Source organism: Patiria miniata, unplaced genomic scaffold (assembly GCF_015706575.1).
Source record: "Patiria miniata isolate m_02_andy unplaced genomic scaffold, ASM1570657v1 HiC_scaffold_22, whole genome shotgun sequence".
Lineage (NCBI taxonomy): Eukaryota > Metazoa > Echinodermata > Asteroidea > Valvatida > Asterinidae > Patiria > Patiria miniata.
The window spans coordinates 6697805-6719038 of record NW_024037061.1 but is presented as its reverse complement, the minus strand read 5'-3'; the positions used below and the strand labels follow the sequence as shown (position 1 = coordinate 6719038).

Here is a 21234-nt window from a genome sequence, read left to right as displayed (position 1 = left end):
TTAATCTAAGTGTGATTATTTTTACATACCCCAAAAAGGGCAGAACTGATATGATTAAAATGCTGTCAAGTCACATTTGTCAAAATCTTTTTCATTTGTCATTATTTCAATCAAGGCATCTGGCAATTATGATTTCAAAAATTGTGATATTTGAACATAAATTGAGCAGTATCAATGTGGACAAAACAAAAATCCAAATTTTAATGACAATTTCCTATTCAGACTATACGGTCTCCAAAACAAAAGCGCCCTTGCATATTTTCTAATGCGGTTACCTAGGCCTAATAATAACAAAATAATTTGTTTGGTTTTACCTAGGCCTAATAATAACACAATAATTTTTTTTCGCATGTTAAATATACCATTTCAAGTGAAAGGGGACAGCAGTGATATAGCCTGGGGGCCTGGTTTATGCCCCTCATAAACTTCCAGCACCACCAGGTGTCCGCCCCCAACAAAAAAGGAGGCGTCTTATGTGTCCCTTCATAAAATGCTTGTTCTCCCTGCCCTCCACCCTAGCCTCCCCATCCCCCTCCCCACTGAAAAAAAACTTCCTAAGCCGCTGGAGGATTTTATTTTCCATGATGCCTATAAATTTGGGGTTCACCTTTTCTGGCATTGATTAAAATAATAATAATATACATGTGTATAAAGAAGAACCTTTAAGGCCCCCTCCCTTCCCAGGCGCGGATCCAGAGGGGGAATTAGAGGTCACCCCTACCCACAGCTCTGTCGTGATTTTGTTTACAATAGCAATTCATGAAAAATAAATAAATATATAAATCTGCGCAAAATTGTCAATTCCAAACAATTCTTCACATACACACAAAAACAGCACAAAAGTGACTATAATAAGACAAAGTAGGGGCCTAAAGAGAGCAATTACAGCAAGTACAGTAAACATGTGCATGCCCGTCATAATCCATGGTCGCGCATCAGTTCCCACCATGCCCCGTGGACAGGTTTTTTTCACAGGAAACAGCCGTGAGACACTTTCTGACGAACTCGGCCGCACTCGGGTTTCGTTGGGCTTAGGTAACAGGTTTCGTTTTTCCTTTTCCGGTTACCCTTTTTTCGTTTTTGTTTTGGCAAAGAAAATGTTGTCTTAGTTTTTAGTTGTTTTTGTTTCAGTGAAACAAAATTTAACAGATATGAGTGTGCTGCGTTTATTTACATATTGTTAACTGTATACAAAGGAAAACGATTGATGATTTTGTTTTATACCATCAAAAGCGGAATGCTGTAACTCGATGCGTTGTCTCTTTTTCTGAACACAGACTCCAAAACGGTGTACAGTACAGGGTTTGCTTTTCCTTTTTTTCTTTTTAAAATTTAAAAACGGTAACTGGTAAAGGGTTTGCTTCTTCTTTTTTCTTTTTAAAAAATCAAAAACGGTAACTGGTAAAGGGTTTTCTTTTCCTTTTTTCTTTTCAAAAATTCAAAAGCAAAAACGGACAAAGGGTTTGCTTTTCCTTTTTTTGATTCAAAAATTTCAAAACAAACACGGGTAAAGGGTTTGCTTTCTCCTTTTTCTTTTGAAAAGTTCAAAAACGTTGACTGGTAAAGGGTTTCCTTTTTCGTTTTTCTTTCCACAAATTCAAAAGCAAAAAAGGGTAAAGGGTTTGCTTTTCCTCTTTTGGTTCAAAAATCCAAAACCAAAAATTGGAAAAGGGTTTGCTTTTTCATTTTTCTGTTCAAAAAATCCAAACCAAACATTGGAAAAGGGTTTGCTTTTTCATTTTTCCGTTCAAAAATCCCAAACCAAAAATTGGAAAAGGGTTTGCTTTTTCATTTTTCTGTTCAAAAATTCCCAACCAAAAATTGGAAAAGGGTTTGCTTTTTCATTTTTCTGTTTACAATTTCAAAAATGGTAAAAGGTAAAACACTTTTATTTTCTGTTTTCGTTTTTTAGACGCATAAACGGAAACTGGTAAACGATGTCCTTTTTCTGTTTCTGTACCAAGATTGTAATAGGGTAAACGGTAAAGGGTTCGTTTTTCATTTTTCTTTTGACAATTTTCAAACGGTAACTGATTGGACGGTATGTACACGGACCCAGTTTATATATACTAGCCTATTGTCTATATAGATTTGCATTTAATTATAATGTGCAATTATTGTGACGTAATCGAATTAAAATTAAAAATGTCATTTCTATACATTCTTTGCATCACCAAATATTTTTTTACAAAGTATTTTCCATGCGTTTAAAGGACACTTTCAATACCTCGCTTGCATGCTTTTTAATTGTCTTTGAAAGCGTGGGAGGTCTGGGCAGGCCTACAAGTACTTCTTATAGAAAGGCAGTGAAATGACACGTGGCTAAGAAAGCCATTGAAGGGGAGAATGGCAAATATTGGATAGGTGTAGCTAAAATTTAATTGAGATTGCATATTGGTTGGTAATGGCTCGTGACTAAGTAAAACCTCAATGGGCATGAAACATTCATCATCATTATATTGCCGATGGTTTCTGTGGCAACTAATCTCCTTAGCTTTTAATGTCTCGCTAGGGAATGTGCATCGCGTGCTAAGAAATTAATTGTTATCTTCTTATGTGTTTATGATGCGTTACCAGGGCGACGTTTTCACTTATGAGTTTATAGGGACAAAAGCGTATTTTTGGCCAATGATGAACCTGTAACGTTAGAATATAACATGAGCCTTTCAAACTATCCCAAATATCTGTGCTGGACTCGGGTCCAACATGGAGATATCAGGAACCCATTTCACACTAGCAAGGATCCAACAATACAACTTCTATACACGGGTCCGGAACGTTACACACGGGTAAAATTCAACCCTGGTTTCGGACCGGAATTAACAGGTTTCTTCTTTTTTCCATAACGTACATGTAGCTCCCAAGGATTATCATACTGGATACGGTGCAAAGAGTTTACCCGGGTCAGTAGAAAATGCAAAATCTACAGCCGACCCGCGTGAACACCATTGCAGGTGTGACGGCCGGGTACACTTTGCCTACCCGTGGTCGATTGGGCACGGTTCCGCTTACCGTAGACCCGTGTTGATTCAATCGCCGGTTGGCGCGTTTGGCGATAGTGTGAACAATGTCATATGGCGAAGCACCTGGGCACAAGTTGGGCTTATAGTTACCCGTACACAGATCTCAAATGGAGATTTTGTTGATTTAAGTCAACTGGTCTATAACTGAACCATGATCGAAAAACATTGGGATTTGAAATATCAAAAACTGGATCAAAATGTGTATTTTTTTCAGCTCAGAATTAAAACAAATTGAATGTGTTGCCAAATACATCTACGTGTTTCCTATAAAGATGGAAAAAATATAAATCATAGTTGTATTCTTTAACGCTTTTGTGTATAATTGATAAGCCGGACCATGAGCTAACTGAATCAAATTCGCAACCACAACTCCAATTAAAACGCTCACAAATGAAGAACCTCTTGCATCCAGTTCCGTCTTGTGAAGTCATTCAATCCGGCTAATGTCCTTCCGCCGCATCAGTGAGTAAATTAGGTAAGAGAACGACCCAACCTTCTATAAATTATTTCTCTTCAGGCTAATTTATTATCGAGCAAAAAAAGTCTCAAATCTAATTTATTTGGTGTTTGCCGAAGGCCTAATATGATGTAATACCCCCTCAGTTGATAACGAGTTTTGCCACGATGGCGGAAGCTCTTCCGATTTCATTATAAAAATAATGAACTTTCTTTTTATTTAAGACCTGACCGGATATTCAGGAGACAAGAAGGAAGTGCAATTTATAGCCTTCGTTTTATTTAAAGGTTAACGTATGAAGACACATCTTGACAGAGTTGCACTTTCTCCGTCTTTCAATTAAGCCAAAGCAGGGTTTGGGTTTTCAGTCTCTGTCTAATTACGTTGAATTTCCGGGAGAAAGCAGTTTCGGGTTTCTTCCAATCTTCAAAGTGAAACCCGTTTTCATTGTTTGGTTTTTTGTTGTTGTTTTTCTGCAGCCTTTCGAAATAGTACCTGTGCACGTTTTGGGAACCTTTGATTTAATTACCATAATTATAAGCCAAAATTGAAGCGCCCAGGTGCCTTCAACCAAAAGGGTTTACCAATGGGATTTACCGATTGCCGTAGTCTGGGTCCCAGACCAAACGATTCGGACTATTTCTGACGAATCTTGGGTCAGAAAGCCGTTACGGCTACAAATAAAACATTATGGCCCTTTTTTCCAAAGCTCGGCTTTGGTTCCAGTTTGGCTTTATCACTAAAACTTGTAATGTTACGATCGAAATAAAAACAAAAAAATCACTTTCTTCATATCATACAGTTAGATATTTCTGTAAGAAAAAAATGACTGATGTTGAGCTTCAATCTCCAAAATTAGGGACCCAATAGCAGGCAAAGCCGAAATGGAGACGACGACGAGTGTTGGGCAAAAAAAAAATAAAAAACATGTTTAGCGTCCTGCCTCTTTGACAAAAAGGAAGGAGGAGGCCCTTTTTTTTTTTTTCTTTTCAAAATGGCCGCTTGACACATTTTTCAAGACAACGCGGCCGGGCTATTTTTCAAGATGGTTACCAGCTTTTTTCAAAATGGCCGCAGCTTTATACACGGTATAAAAGTCTAAAAATACGATTTCTTTCGTCAGAGATCGTTAAAATTTATCAATTTTTGTCTTTAAAAAAAAAGAAAAAAGGAGGCGGCCTCTAAAAAGGAAGCGGGCGGGGACGCTAAACATGTTTTTTTTTTTTTTACTTCGCCTTGGTAACCGTCGTCGGATTCAAAATAGTACATGACGCAGCAAAGCTCGCCATCGATCGTACGATCCGAGTGCATACGTGAGGCGCAAAGTTGTACTTGAATTTCAAAGGTTTTTTTTAAATGACAGCAATAAATACATGAACTCACTGATTTTTTTTATAAGCATGACAGGTAAATACAAACTATTTTATATCCGGAAATACCCGAGCGGGCGCCATCTGAGAGTGTACGAAGAAATGCATTCGGTAAACTTGGGACATTTTCTGAAACGGGAGGAATTCCTGACCTCAGATTCGTCAAAAATAGTATTTTGGTCTTGGAACCAGACTTTCTGCTTGAGTACACGCGCGCCAAGAACGCGTGCGACACACGCTAGCAGTCGTGTCAGTATTATAAAGATCAGTGGACCAATAAATCCTACTAATTATTATTTTTTTGTTCACCGGAACCGTCTATATTGGCACACTTCACACCTACGCTTTAATATTCGCATGCAAAATGGCCGACTGATCGATGGTCGCCCTCACAATCATTAACTCATTCGTTGTACCCCTGGGAGAGTGGCGAGGCAGGGTCTCCATGGTAACCACATGAGAAGACCAATGAGGTTTGGCTCAGTTACCGGCAGGAAACACTCCAAGCGACACAATCAGAGGCCGCTGCGATAAAAAAAAAAAAAAAAAAAAAAAAAAACCAGCCCGCCAATATTTAGGGAAAGTCTTGGCTGAAACCACTATTCGTCTTTACCCCACACAACTCATAATTATCGCCTCTCAGTTTCGCCTCCGCTGTCAATCAGGAGACATGCCTCATCAATCAAAATGCTAACTTTGAAGGCCCTTGAGACATTAATGTGAAAGAACATTGCTGACAATTGGTACTTATAAAGAGTTTTGAACAGGAGATTGGAAAATGGTTTGAGTTGTCCGATTGTGAGAAGTGCAATTCTCATCAGCACAAATTTAACGCACGACTCAAAAAGAGAGACATTCTTCTAACTCTCCGCGTGCTTTCTGTCTTTGTAATGCAAACCGTCCCGATCTTGCATAGCCATACAGGCATATCATTTGCTTTTTCGTGCATTTTGTGCGTCTCCAATAATAATTATTTAAAAACCCCACCTATTGAAGTTTCAGCTCAGTGGATATTACATTTTCATGAAAACAGTGAAACACCATGAACAACCTTAGATCACAAAACACGATTGATGTATTATATGCACTCTTTATTTTTTAAAAACAATCAGTCAATCTGATCTTTGGAAATCACCTACATTTCTTGATTTCTTCTAAAAATTAATGACAGCAAGCCAGACGGAATAATTTCATGATCGTGTTTAGTACCAGTACGATCTTTAATCTAGTAAGCATATTGATAACAATTCACAGAGTTACTTGGGGATCAATGCAAATGATCTTATACACTCTAAAAACAACTTAGTCAAAATATTGACTGGTTTCCCTAGTTATTGAAAATTGACTAGGAATTTAGTTAAACATGCAAACATTCATAATATGACTAAAAAAAGGAGTTGGATTTGACTCCAATTTTAGTTATTTACATAATTATTTTTTAATACTGACTGGAAAAATCTAGTCAGATTGACTGATTTTTAGTTGCACCCAGCTGACCCTGAATGGCTAGTCAAATTTGACTGGTTTCCAGTCAAATCTGACTAATGTGTTTTTAGAGTGTACGTTTGTAAATGTTCCATACAATGCACGACCCGATACAGTTGGCAGCCATTCTGTGTCACCAGCCGAGCCAGTTGGCTTTAAGGTGTGAAGATGCAATAGGAGCAAGGTATTACTATAGTGAGACAGGATTTATGGACGCCTCGGATGTACACAATCTTGTGTACACGAATATTTTTGTTTTAAGTGACGTCGCAATATAGGCAGGCACTGCGTACACCACCATCTTTCCCTCAACAAAAATTTGGTAAAGTGGTCAGAAATTACTTCAGATCGTACCACGGAGCATCTAAAATCCAAAAAAAAATTCGGGGCCCTTAAAAATCCCACGCCGAAATTTTTGGGACCAATTTTTTGGGGGACCATAATTTGTTTTGGCCCCCAACAACTTGTGTTCTGGACGCGCCCCTGCGCCCCGGCCGTTTAAATCAGGCTCATCTCTTTTCATTTTTCCCCTGGTGAAACTTCTTTGTTCTATTCAAGAAAATGTCTCACAGTTAGTGTGGGTTTTCTCTCACAAGTCAAAGAGGTGTACCACTTCCTCAACAAAAACCTAAGTTGACGTTCTCCGAAATCTGCAAATCTTGCTGAGATTAGTCTAAATGTAATTGACGAAACTGTGGCAGATGAAATGAATTGGATGTGCAGTTTTAACTCAATTCCTCAAACCTTTACCCTAAGAATTCGATTGGTCTTCCGTTATCTTCGCATGTTTTGTCCAAAAGTCAATATTTCATCATAGTTATATCTGTTTGCATATAACTCCATACACATCGGTTCTTGTAATTACTTCCATACATCATGTTCTGTTCATGTACAGCCTTCCCTTTCTACCCCATTCATCACAAGCCATTGTACTCATGCCGTTAGTTCCGCCGTTTCAAGGGGATCGGAAGTAAGGGCTACGCTCGCCGAAAAGGGCAAGTTAAAAAAAAAATCCTTTGAATTTTACATGATTTAACGTTGGGATAATTGACATGCAATGACTGAGTGGCTCTTCACTATCAATTATTTTGGAGTCAATTACTGGGGACGTCACAAGATGAGTGACCTTGGTAAAATTCATCAGCTTTTTGGAGTCTTTTCGGATTAATTATAGGGTGCATTTGTCGTCCATCCATTTTGACGCTAAACTCAACATTACGCAAGACACCGGGCTTATTAATTTATTAATCAAACCGGAGTTACGCATCAAAGACGAAGATAAATTACTGCTGTTTTTTTTTTCAAAATTGAAATTATTTTTATAAAAGATACGACATGCCAACGTCCCATTTTTAGTGGTCACGGACAATATAAACATATAAGGTTATGGAACATCCAAATTCAACCTCTCACTGTCTGATGGGAAGTCTTTGTTTGATTTTTAGAATTTTGGAAGTGAGCAAACTATTTTTGTTCTTCCCGTAGAATTTTGATGGATCTAACAGTCTTGACATACAGCTGCTAGACGTATTTGGTTCAATAGGCTATTGAAAAATAGAAGATATACAGTAAACTCACAACATAATACAAACCCACCTTACTACTGACCAAACCACTACCTTTCGAAGAAAGGTACATCATTCATTTTCCATCTTTAAATCGGAGCATAATAAGCGTACACCCCTAATAAGTATCAACCCCATCCCTCCATCACTTCAGCAAAAGCAGGAATATTTACTGTCTCACAATTTGATTCTTTGCTTGCCATAAATATTCACCAAAAAGTGGAAGCAGTGAGCCGTTGACAAACCCTATAGGTGTTAAACGGCCAAGGGAGCTCGGGAAGTCAAAATGTGGAGGCATTTATATTCACACATAGGTTTAACACTCTGAATACAGCAATTCGTCACATCGGAACACATGTCATGAATGCGATGGTTTGAGGTACAAAAATGCATTGAAGTAGGCCTATGGCTGTTTTTTCCTTCTCAAAACTACTTGGATGTTTGCTGTCATGAAGTATTTAACGCACCAAGTTTTAGGTTTGCGTGCCTTGTTCACACAAGTTGGACATTTTCAGGTATAACAATATATTTTGACTGCTAAGGTCATGTTGGACAAGTTTTACATAGAGTACATGAGTATGCGAAGCCAATTGTGACCATCACGGCAAATTTGACTCTCAGTTACTCAACGAACGACTCACTCTCTTGTGAAGAAGACTTGCGTAAGCATCACCTTGGTGCAAACATTTGATATATGACTACCTACAGACTCCTCAGACCAAATTGACCTGGGATCAGCTTTACTACTATCCTTTATCCTTCTTGGACACAAATGAGCATCCAGCTTGTCAGATGTCTACTTAGGAACATTTCACGCTGTTAGTGTTTTGAGAAATGATCCCATCTGGTCATTATCAAACCTCGTTTACGTCTACAAATCGCGACTACAACATGACACCGTTATTATTACAACATTTTCCGGCTGGTTTGTTCATCAGTTTGTTATGACTGGTAGCATAATGCACCCTCAGGGAATTATGAAGAAACCTGCCCAAGCTGCTTCCAAATGTCGAAAGAATATTATATGGAGATTCAGGGAGTTGATATGATCTGGATATTACCTCGAATTCGATCAATGTAACGGGTTTGTGTTCCCTAGGGAACCCACTGACGTATTTCAGCTTAAAAGGATACTTGTTCTTTCCATTCATCATCGCGTTTAATCTCATTGCGATCTGTTGATATTAGCCTACATATTACACTTTTTTCTAGTTTGCTTGATAGTATACATTATCGCTCTTTATGTACTTCATACTTTATAGGAACAGGGAATCCTGCTTGGAACAGTTATCATCTGTATTTCTGAAGATCAGGTCTCACATAATTAGGCCTATTATGAAACTTCAAATTTATACCACAGTATGCAGAGCCTCTACCTATTCCATTTCTACCACACAAATTATGCTGATCTTATCCAAAGATACATCTGTTATAAAAGTGTTACCTGCTGTTACTAACAGCCTACTCAAGGAATACTAGATGCCACTTTAACTCAAGTTTTCCCTGACATGTTCTAGCCTCAGGTGTAAATTCATTCTACGCACACACTTGCTTTCTTGGGTTCGACCAATAAATGTGTTTATAACTTGCGAAAACGCACGCGCACCTCAATTAAAAACGCGTGCTACGTGCGTGCGAGCACGATATAACAATCTGTCAGTAATGTCTTCTGCTTGTGGTCACCGAGTAAGGTATGCTTCGATTGTTAACAAGAAAGGATGTCTCCAAAAGACCACCTGAGCATACTGAAACGTGGATGGTTCTCAATTCCAAACCCCAATTCCCAAATAAGACCGAGTTTTCAAAACAATGCAACAGCAAACGAATCCTGCGTGAATAAATGTACAAATGGCATCAAAGGGACCGCCACACACATTCCTTGCCTGTTATTTACATTATCCGCTCCATCGAGCCACAACTTTTCATATGGCAATATTGTTTGGAAGTCAGTGGTGGAAAATGCTATTGTTGTGGCGCTCTTATGTAATACCAGACGTGGCGCTCTGATGTAATTTCAGATGTGGCGCTCTTATAATACAATTCTTGTAATGCCTTTCAAACCTGTGTAGCCATTGCACGCCTGTATTAATTGTTCGTTACACTTGGCTTCGTCATGATGTTCCGTATAGTCAGTATTAAACTATTAGAAAGCCAAGTTTATTAAAGTTTCCTGTATTTGAATTTGAGTTGTCCAATGTCTGTTCTCGCGCCTCTATAAATTCCTAGTTTGCTACATCACAAGCCCTACACGACTATACACCACCGACCTTAATATAACACCAATAAAAAGTTACACCTACATTGGAGCCAGTCAATTTGGTTTTCTTATCCTGTTCGACATATATTAGCCTACATTTTACATAGGACCAAGGTTTCAGGTATAATATTTTAAAATCCTTAGAAGTAATTTAGTATGGTTTCTACACCCTTTACGAGGCAGTCGTCCTGTTGGATGTGTTTTTGTTCCACCGTTACTGAGTTAGGCTACAGCCCCCATTTAACCAAAAATTCAAGATTGCCGCTCTCTGCAAAGGTTTCCCATTATTTTACATAACACATATGTAAAAACCCTTTTTCTTCATTCCTTGCATTTGAAAATCGACAATGTCCACTACTAGTCTCGCTTGCATAACATACATGCCACACAGTGAAGGTATGTAGTTGACGGTATTTATATGACAACATGCATTTATCATCGACCCAGCTTTGAATGTAACTTAAGTCTGCCAAATGATACCTTACAAATTCCGCAGGATAAAATGCCGCTGATTAAAAAAGTAGAAATGCATTCATGTGATAGTATGTTTTTGTCTTCAGACTGTTCTATTTGCCGTACGATACCTGGCAACCGGCAAGTGTAGATTTTACAGCAACTTTCGAGAAACAGAACCCTTGAGTTTGTTGTAGGCCCTATATACAGGGTGACCCAAAAAATGCAACTCTAAAACATTTGCCCTTAAAGAAAAGTGATCGGTAGATTTTTATGTTTTGGTTATCAGATTAAAGCTGAGAGCTTCTTCTTTCAAATATTAAAAAAAAATCACGAAAATAGCACTTTGGGTTGCTGAGAAAATGCCAATTATGTTAAAGAAGAGATTTTTCATCCTGTACAAAAGTGCTTCAAACAGTGAAACATTTTACCGTAAGCGCACTGTACAATTGTCTTTCATTTGTGCAATTTCTTTAATATTTGACATATTTATGGTGCTGAAAAGGTTTAAAATAAGACTTAAAAGGATGAGATACCTGTTCAGGTGGAAAATAAAAGGTATTTCTGTCAAATTTATTTGCACTCTTGTCATATTATGCGCCGTGTTGTTTGTAAGGATGAGTACATGCACAAATAGGTACAGTGACAATCCCTTGCTGTGGTGATTGTTTGTGTGCAGGATGAAAAAAATGACTTCTTTTACATAACTGACATTTTCTCAGCAACCCTAAGTGCTATTTTCATGATTTTTGCAGTTTTTGAAAGAAAAGCCCTCAGCTCAGTTTAATCTGATACCCAACATAAAAAATCCACCGATCCCGTTTTTTAAGGTAAATGTTTTAGGATTGCATTTTTTGGGGTTGTCACCCTGTATATAAAAAAACAACAACAAATTAAGGTAGCACTGTAAATGACGAACTACGGATTGAAAGTTAGCACAATGCAAATAGATAATAACTTCAAATAGTTGATACAACCAAATATTGATGGGATCCTTACCTGCTTCAGTGAGCAACATCATAACAGTAAGTATCGCAGACGCTAGGCAGGGCGATCCGGGGGAACGGATGGTGAGATGTCGCGCCATCGTAAAAAGCAGAGCTGCACAGACTCCTCCGAAACACCTGTAATATTAGATGTGACAAGTCCAGCGTGAAACTACATCGTCATTAGGGCGTCGATGTGTGATAAATTTACCCTAGATTGTTGTATCTTACCGTGAGGCGAGAAACAAATTAACAGAATGCAGAGACTAAGCTTAGTATTAAAGGAATGATGGACTGGGTAGATATCGAGTCAACCTCACTAGACGAATTTTAAATTAGTAAACACAACGAGGTCTAAGTGCTATTTTTTGTAGTTAGGATCAAATAAGAAATGGTGCTGAATGTCATAAGATAGCTTAGCACTGACAGCCTTGGTTTGGATATTAATTGGAAATTCGCTAATCAGAAGAATTCTGCTCATTTAATTTAAAAGCGTCACACCTCATAACCTGGTCATTCTGAATCACTGATCTGGAAATGAGTTGAATGCAATTATTAATATCTAAACTATGGACCCCTAAATGGTTATGTTTATCAACACAAACAAAAAGACCAATTGACCCTTCAATAATATCCCAACAATGCCCAGATATGGTCAAATTGTCCTTTTAAACACAAGACATACCTATTTCAAACAGCATGATAAATCGAAGATCATAATTATTATGTTCGTGTCTCAGATGATTTTGCTGTGTTGTACGGCACAATCTGTCGGCAAATGTCAAGGTACACTGCTCGCTATAACTTTCTTTCAGTCGTTAATAAAAGCACGTGCGACCCGTCAAAGATGGTATATCACAAGCAAACTTCTGATGAGAAGAAAATGACTCAAATCCACTTCTCGGTTTTTTGGGGGGGTTTATATATTTTGTTGCATGCAGATGTCTCTTCTCATTCACGATGCTAAGCCAGGCGTGGGGCAAATTACTCTGTCTGTCTAGGCCGTGTTTATTAATCAACCCTGGGCGGAAGTATAGAGCGGTTTTCTCGGCTGACTGATAATGAGCCACTCTTTACGAATTGATGTAAACCCCTACCTAATGGACATGCGTGTTTGTACACTGTCGCGGTTACCACTGACTCACCATGACATGTAATGTTCCAAGGGCTATGTGATACTTCAGGACTTTATTAATTTTTCAGACATCATCCTTGCTCTACTAAGGTTTCCTTTTCTGTCGTTCTTCTACAACGACATGACCACATAAATAAATTACGACAAAACTAAGCCACATCATCTTCAGTTATAGTGAATATAGCGATCAGTGCATTAAACGACTAACGACGCCAAGCAAAAATGTCAAGAACAAGAAGAAACGATGACAAGAACGGCTCGATGATTAGTTGAGCATCTTTGAGCCTTCACTATATCTCACTACAGCTGAATGATCTGATCTTCATGTAAAAACACCTGTTTTTTGTTCTTCTGATGCTGAAGGGTTTATTTTCTGAATACTAGTTCTAATCATTTAGATGTACCGCATAAATTGCGAAATGGGAGTCAGGTTGGCGTAGCGGTACTTTCCCCGCCTTTTACCACTGTGACTCGGGTTCGAATCCTGCCTGGGCCAACACGTGGATTGGGTTTCAATCCCTGCCTGATTCCGTGGGTTTTCCCCAGAATACTCTTCTCAGTGGACTTTTCCTCCCACCTCTAAAACTGTAATTTCTTCTCATTGTCTCCTCTCTACAGGTTTCGTCAGGCTTTCGGGCTACAGTGCCTAGGGCACTTTTGAGGAATCCTTGGTTTCATTATCAGAAAGAAATAATATAAATAGATAAAAAAATAATAAGTCCATTAGAAATACATTTTTTCTAATTATGTTTTCAAGGATAAAAAGATATGAAGATAAGCCTTCGAATGAATTGCTAAATGCAGCGCGTTGAGAAGCCTATTTTTTAATTTTTTTTATTTGTTTGTTTAACAATGGAATAAATTGAAGAAACGCCTAAGTAAATAAATGATCGATTAAAGATAATCGGAGCAACCTTGTTTTAGATTGTCTTTGGAATGCCAACGCGAGAGGTCAAGGGGTCAAACTAAATGCCATTCTCTGGCCACTGACCGATGATACTACAATATACCAACGGTCAACAGCTGTAGTCTGCAATAATTACGATCAGCACCTGAGTCGTTTTCTATGAAGAATTCAACGTCATAAATCGTGCTAGTAAGCGAAAGAGTATTCCTCAACCATATGTTTTATGACAAAGTCTACTTAGAAAGCAGCGTTATTCAATAGGTTTGTACCGTGGCATAACGTCACGGTGCCCATATCTACCGTTACCGTTTGCCGTGAAAGAGTCGATATTTATTCATTGAGATGGTTTACTCAATGACCCTTTACATTAACTTCGGTCAACAAACTTTCGACTGATGAAGTTTCATCTAATAGATTCAGGTCAGTGTAAAGGATGGTGATATTCCTATCACGAAGGGTTATACGAACTGGTCACCACGTGATCTGGTGGTGCCCCACTTCGGAGAACCCCCTTGCCGTGCAATTCAATAGTTCCAACCCGCGGTGGATGCTGTTTCTTAGTGTGTTGTCAGCGCGTTCAGCAACATATGACTATCGGAGGCAAGCTCCTTGTCAACACGTCATCCTCATCTTAATGTTTTCCTCAAAATCATTAGCTCCCGTGGGATGAGTTCTGCTCCTCAGAACATACAATGTCTGCCAGATATTACAATTTCAAAATTGAACTGTTTAACATCTTGAGTCACACATGCAAAACAAAGTCATCTAAAGAAACAAGATATGCCAACGACATATGCAAGTATAAATGAAAAAATCATGGGATTTTAAACGTTTTTGCTTCGAATTCCAACTGTTTAAATATATATATGAATATTTAGTATAGCATAGTACATGTTAAACACAATATTTTGAAGAGCAGTAAAAAGTTTACAATTATTATCCGTCAAAGTCAATTTAACAATCTTTTTTTCAGGATTCCTGCTGTTGTTACTTTTTGAAAAGGCGCCCTTTTGACCTCGGCCTAGTATGCATGATATTTCAACAGTTATTGTTACCATTTAGAAAGATATACGTTCCAGAAGAATTGAAATTTGAGCAATTGTTGAGCAGATAGATGGATTACCGGCATCTGTGATCCCTAACACGGTGAGCGCAAAGGCACTGACAGGCAGTAAATTATACCAAACACTTCAAAGAATATGGCCGATGAAATATATTGACCTACAATCGCTGGAAAATGCATCACTATTGCCGATATGCTGATATAGCCTATCACTTCATAACATGTGTAAACTTACTCACACACGACACATCCATAAATGCATGAGCATATATCCACAGCTATTTTGATTGCACAAAAATCAATGTGCTTTGAACATTTAAAACGCAAAATTGTGCAAACAATATCCCGCTATTTTCGGGTATAAGTTCACGATTGATCTATACGAAGATTGAAAACTATCTAATATCTCGCAATCGTTAACAAAACACTTTGTGCAAGGACGTCTCACCGGGAAGCTCGAAAAGCAATTTCTATGATCAACAAAGATGAAAAATCAATTTAAAAGAATTTTCTGGGGTGCGACACCGAAAAGTGTGACTTTTCATCTTCAACTTTTACTTTGAAATCATGGCTCTGTCTGCATCAACTGCATTACCTTTGCCATCATACCACTGCATGTTCGCGCTCCTTTTGATGTAGCGTTATACATATTCTATCCATGACAACATCGCACTAAGGGTGTTGCATCTTCAAGCGCATACATCAAGCACTTCACGCATCACCTGCTAACAGAATGCTAAAGGCGAGACATCCGCATAGTTGCTGGTCATTTTCGTGCACAATGTCACGACATGCTCCTTAACATTAAACCGTTTCGTGTGCCAAATGCGTTGAGTTAATTGGCCAACACGCGTCACATTTTTGGAGCTTTAGCTGAATTTTAATTTGAAAACAAACTGGCTTCTTTCTATTATGCACACTGTAGGCCACAAATAAGTTATTGACGATCTGTTTTATAGCCACTGGATGAACAACAGGTGAGGAAAATGGCACGTTGAGGCTGCCGAGCAGTGTAAGATCAGTTGGTCTATTTTGTTGAAACAAGTAGGACTGAATATCACAGGAGGTGGCGGAGAACTGGCCTCTCATCAGACAGTGGTGCACTCGGCCCGGGGGGGGGGGGGGGGCTTGATCTCTCCCTGACCCCCGTAACTTAAAGGAGAGGCTCCAATCCAATATTATAATTTTAATTAATCGTCAATAACACAATATGATACCACTGTAGAAGGGTCTATAGCACAGCTATGTACAGCACATAATTAGCAAGAACAGCGACCTAATCCCCCCCCCCCCCCCCCCCCCCCGCCTAGGCTTGAGGACAATTCACTCTGGGCAGTCGTGTTTTGTCTGTCGACTCCCCAATATCATCTAGCACGGCGCTGTGTTCATGTGTCATGTTTATAATCATGTGCTGGGTTCGACATGCCCTGGGGTCGAGGATGCACAAACCGCCCATGGATGTAAGTGTTACGCCGCACGCTATTATGTTGCATGGTTAGACGGTGTATATAATCTGTCCATATCACGGCGGGTGCGCGGCGGCAAAACCTGTCCAATTGCCGACTCGGTTTCAATTCTAAACACCCCCCCCCCCCCTTCAACGGTAGGAATCCTTTTTTTTTCTCACATGCTCTCAATAGGAAATGAAAGAGACAGAATGGACGAATGGGTGGATGCACACGGATACATTTCAATAGATAAAACGAATTGGTTATGATTGTCAGACGGCCATAAATCTACACGGGCGTATCTCGCTTTTCATGCTGGGTAAACCGACGAAGGACACTTGGAAAAGTCTGGGATGACAGACCGGAGTATTGAAGACGACATGGCCACGGGTGCTCCAAAAAATGTCCCTCTGGAGGATGTTCAAGATTATCGTAATTTATGAAGAAAATTTCAAATTCAATTATAAAATTGATGAGCCCAAACATTTGTTAGTGAAGTTTTTGTTGGATTTGGTTCAGTGGTTTTGATACAAAGACCATTAATGTAACGCCAGTCCATTTGCTCCATTCCAAGTTTGTACATACCCTACGTGTCAAAAAGATAAACATGGCGTTTGCAGGAAAAAAAACACAGAAAGCTACTGGGTGAAACAATTTTAGAGCGAATACCGTATGAGTAATCTCGGCTTGTCGTCTTTACTCTTAATGAAAACAAATGGACAATCATGACTGTGCCAAGGTGCCCGATTACCATTAAGCTCGGCCCTAATAAGTCGCCACTGCGCCACTGCAGAGCACGCTGCAAGCCAGCCATCCCTCCGGAACTAATTGATAGTACTACTTTATGACGACGTTTTAATCCTTGGTATAATCATTTGCCATAATGGACTCTTTTGATGCTCGTATGAATGCAGATTTGTTTGCAGGGTTATTATACATTAATTAATGCTTGCTTTGCAAACTCGAAAGACAGTTTTACCGTGACTGGAGTGACTTTTTAAGGAGGATTTAAAATGAAATTGCCAAGGACTTGGTCGCCATAAACTAATTGGTGCAATTGGGTCCATGGACAAGTAATAAGCCATGACAAACTAATACCCTGGACGATAATGAAAGGTTGGCAATGACTGACAATAACAGATGTGGCTTATAGAAAACTCCACGATGGCCTTTGTTTTATAACGACAGATGACACATGACGGCCAATGACCGTGAAAGGTGGACGACCATACTTCATGTAGTAATCACGACAGTGGCCATGTATTAAAGTCGTCCGGGTCATTCAGCGCGCCAATACCAATGAAAGTATGCGACAACTTGGACAGCAAATTGCCAATGGTGAGCCACGACAGCGACAATTCAGATGGCTCCTATAACATCTATGCTCGTAGAGAGAGTAATGGCCGAAAGGGCGGGAAAATACCATGATAAAGTAATAACATGTCATCACCTACTCGCAGAAAGTACATGAGTTTAACAATGCTATTTTGGGTACTTTTACAAGGCACGTGTCTGCTAATGCAATACTCGTGACACTCATACAACTGGGGAAAAGCTAACATGAATTCGGTCTTTCATTCATTCATACAAACTGTTGAAACATTTATTTCCATATTAACATTAATGAGAACTGAATGAGGAACAAAAAATAACACCAACAAATAATGTAAATAATCCACAAAATAATCCACAAAATGTGGTGTCCACAGTATTCACACGTAAGTTTTGTTCTACATGACCCTATTCAGTGGCGTCATACCTAGGGGCCAACTTTAGTGATGTTGGGAAGCACTCAGCCTGATGGACTGTGGACAAATCAGTTTCAGTGTCGGACAGCTGCGTACGTAGCCGGAGGGGGGCGTGGGGGGGGGGGGGGGCGCACGCCCCAGCAGTCGCTTCCCCCTGGGAGGTTGTTAGTCCTAAATAAGTGACCGTGGTTGAAAGAAACTCAAAAATTGGGCCCCCGTAACCTCCCCCCGCCCACTCATCCCCCCTCCCCCCCCCCCCCCCCTCATGGTGAGAACCCTGTCTACACCGCTCTAGTACAGGAACATTTTCTTTTGTCACCAAAATACTTGAAATCCAGCCAACACTAAAAAAAGGGTGTTTTTTTCCACGTGACAATTATACTCTGATCGTAGAGACTGTCCTGTCCCCGCCGTGATACGCAACTGAATGGGCATCAGATATCAGGCATCAGGTTTGGGCAAGGTGTACTGTAGTACAGGCACATCAGGACGTACAGTAAGACGGACAGCATGTGCTTAAAACATACTTGATATTGGAATTACGTATCAGTTCCTGTCAAAAAGTATGATATCCTACACAATTATTGCAATATCTCATTAATCACTGTGAGAGCTTACCTTGGTTTGAAAGCGGCGAGGAAAGCACTTAATTCTGGCTGGAAGCAGCTCACCACAGACAGTCAATATTGGTTGTGCTGAGCAGCGCGACGGAACAATTAAGTTATACCAGAACCAACAAATTGCCACTGGCTCGCTGATATAACTAGTCTACTCCCTGCAGCTGACGACCACTCGTATTCCAGCTCGGCACCTCACAAAAGATTCAGCAGGGTATTCGCTATAGAAATTTATTTCGTAGGTTTTACTGTTATGGATCTATAACCCGCATATTTTGCAAACAGTGGCGCTTTCAACAACTCCAGTGGCACATGAACGGTTGCTGCTAATGATGTCGTTTAGAAGGACGATAAACTCATGGTTCTATTTTGGTTTTATTTTTTTAACGAGGCACGCGTGATTAAACACGTCACGTAGCGGCGATGGTGCGGATTATAATGAAGAATACCAACACGGTCCGATACATCAAGGCGAGTGAAGCGCGGTCCACAACCCCGAGAGAGGGCGCCATATACCCGACTTCTGCTTTTGATTTTTACGCTTTGTTTCATTTTTAAAAACATGGTTAAAAAAAAAACATTTTGGGATACAATTATACCTCGAATAAATAAATAAATAAGACTTGGCTTTAAAATGTTATAATATAATGTTTTCGTTAATGTATTAAATCTCGAGTTAAATCTCAAGTAACTAAACAAATCTATTCTGAAACAAATTTTAAAATATGAAAATGAATAAAACTGCTGCAAACTGCCCCCTGACTGGATTGACCTGAAATATTCAAATCAAAAAATTAGAGTGGCCCGATATATTTAGTCCTTAGCAAGGACTTTCTCAGAGGCAAAACTAACTTTGAAAATATTATTTCTCTGAGAACATTAATGCGCATGGACTCAACTTTTGCCCAAACAGGCTTCATTTATAATGCAACAGATTCTTCCTAGCCTGTAGCCACATCAGAAGCCTTCATTATTTGACACAAATCCAGTCAAATTGGCTGGCGGAGCAGTGTGAGTGGTAAATTACTGGAAGCGAATTCTCTGGGGAGTCCGCTTAATGGAAAACGCGTGTTATTGATAATTTACTGTCTACCGCGCTCGCCTCCCCGATTACCTAGGGAAAAACCTTCACAGTTGAGAATATCAAAACAGAGCCGTAAATTACATCGAATGACGTTATATTATTTGCAACATCATTTGTTCGTGTTGAACCTCCAACATAAATACTCTAAAACAAAATATGGACAAATATGAAGTAAATGACCAAGTTAACGGTTCATGAAATGTTCATGACCAACGTAAGTGCAGTGGCGTAGCACGGTCATTTTTATTGGGGAGGGGGGGTAAAAATTGTTCAAAAGGGCACTTGCAAAGCGGGGGGGGGGGGGGGGGGGGGGGGGAGCTGGTACCATTTATCGATGGGGGCGCTGTTCAAAAACGACGATTATGCACACGAAGGGACAAATGATGCTTTTCAGGGCGATACACGTGCGAAATCAAAAAGGCACACAAAACGGCAGATGCCACAAAAAAGGGCACCGCTTTTTTTTTTTAAAAGGGCACTTGTTCAGAAAAAAGGCACTTCTTAAAAAAAGGGCACTCTTTACAAATTATTGGGGGGGGGGTAAGCCTGTTGAAAAAAAGGGCATTTGAATGGAAAAAAGCAGTCTTTACAAAATATGGGGGGGGGGGGGATAACCACCTTACCCCCCCCCCCGGAAAATCAAAAGACAAAAGTAGGAAGAAAAAGAGGTGTGCATTAATATTTGCTATTAATTTAATACACATTTAACAAAATGGGCGTCTGCAGGGTTGTCTATGGCGGTGGGTGGGGTAAATGTCCCCGCCCACCCTCGAAAAAACTTTAATAAATTGAGCTAGAGAAAGTACTTTACAAGGATTTGGGGGGGGGGGGGAATGTGCTTTGCCCCCCCCCCCCGAAAAATATGCTGGCAAGGCCCATGCAAATACCATAGTGACATCTGCGTAGCGAGGGGGTGGGGGCAAGGAGGTTGGGGGGGGGGGGTCCCCTGGAAAAGCACCCTAAAAGAGAAAAAGAAAAAAGAAAAAAAGACGAGGGGCGAATCATATTACTGTTAATAATCCAATGTATATTTAACAACATGACGTCGATTTTTCCACGGATCTTTCCCCCTTCGCTTCTGGTGAGTGATTTGCCCCCCCCCCCCCCAGAAAACATCTTGGTGCCGCCCATGCCTCGGAACAAAGTACATGTTATTCGCAGCTTATTTCGATTTCAATAGAAATACCACAAAAGACAGCTGCCCAGCACCAATACTAACCCGCATTCATATTTGAATGCCTGTTTGTATCTCTGGATCTCACTCCGCTAATAGCTTATAGTAATAGCATTGCGTGCGTGGAGACCCGTAAAAATGCGTTCTTTTTTGACATGCATCATTAATTGTGATAGCAAGGATCAATTTCAGTACACGTAATTTTTTTCCAGACGAGTGGAAGAACATCATCGTTGGAAGAACATCATCGTTGAAATAATACGTGTTTTATTGGTGTATCAAAATTGACAATGTAATTGCTTTTAAAAGGAAAAAAACAAGAATCCCGGTCATCTCAATGTAAACAGCGTAAATGAAGTTCAAGATAAATAATCCCTGTTCGTCAAAATGTTGCATAAACTTAAGCCAATTTCCACCGAGATTATCAACTGAGGTAGTTTTAGTAAAGTAGTATAGTATAAT

At 39.6% G+C, this 21234-nt stretch overlaps 1 protein-coding gene across 2 annotated transcripts in view; it reads right to left on the bottom strand.

Annotated features, from left to right (window-relative positions):
- LOC119730478 (neuronal acetylcholine receptor subunit alpha-10-like) overlaps window positions 1-18955 on the bottom strand; it is a 40987-nt gene extending 22032 nt beyond the window's left edge. For both annotated transcript variants that reach the window (XM_038203408.1, XM_038203409.1), the window contains exons 1-2: window positions 18516-18955; window positions 11610-11734 (exon numbers count right to left, since the gene is read on the bottom strand). In XM_038203408.1, coding sequence (XP_038059336.1) covers window positions 11610-11697 — 88 coding nt within the window. In that variant the 5' untranslated portion in view covers window positions 11698-11734; window positions 18516-18955. The remainder of the gene's footprint in view (window positions 1-11609; window positions 11735-18515) is intronic.
- Between the last annotated feature and the right edge of the window lie 2279 nt (window positions 18956-21234).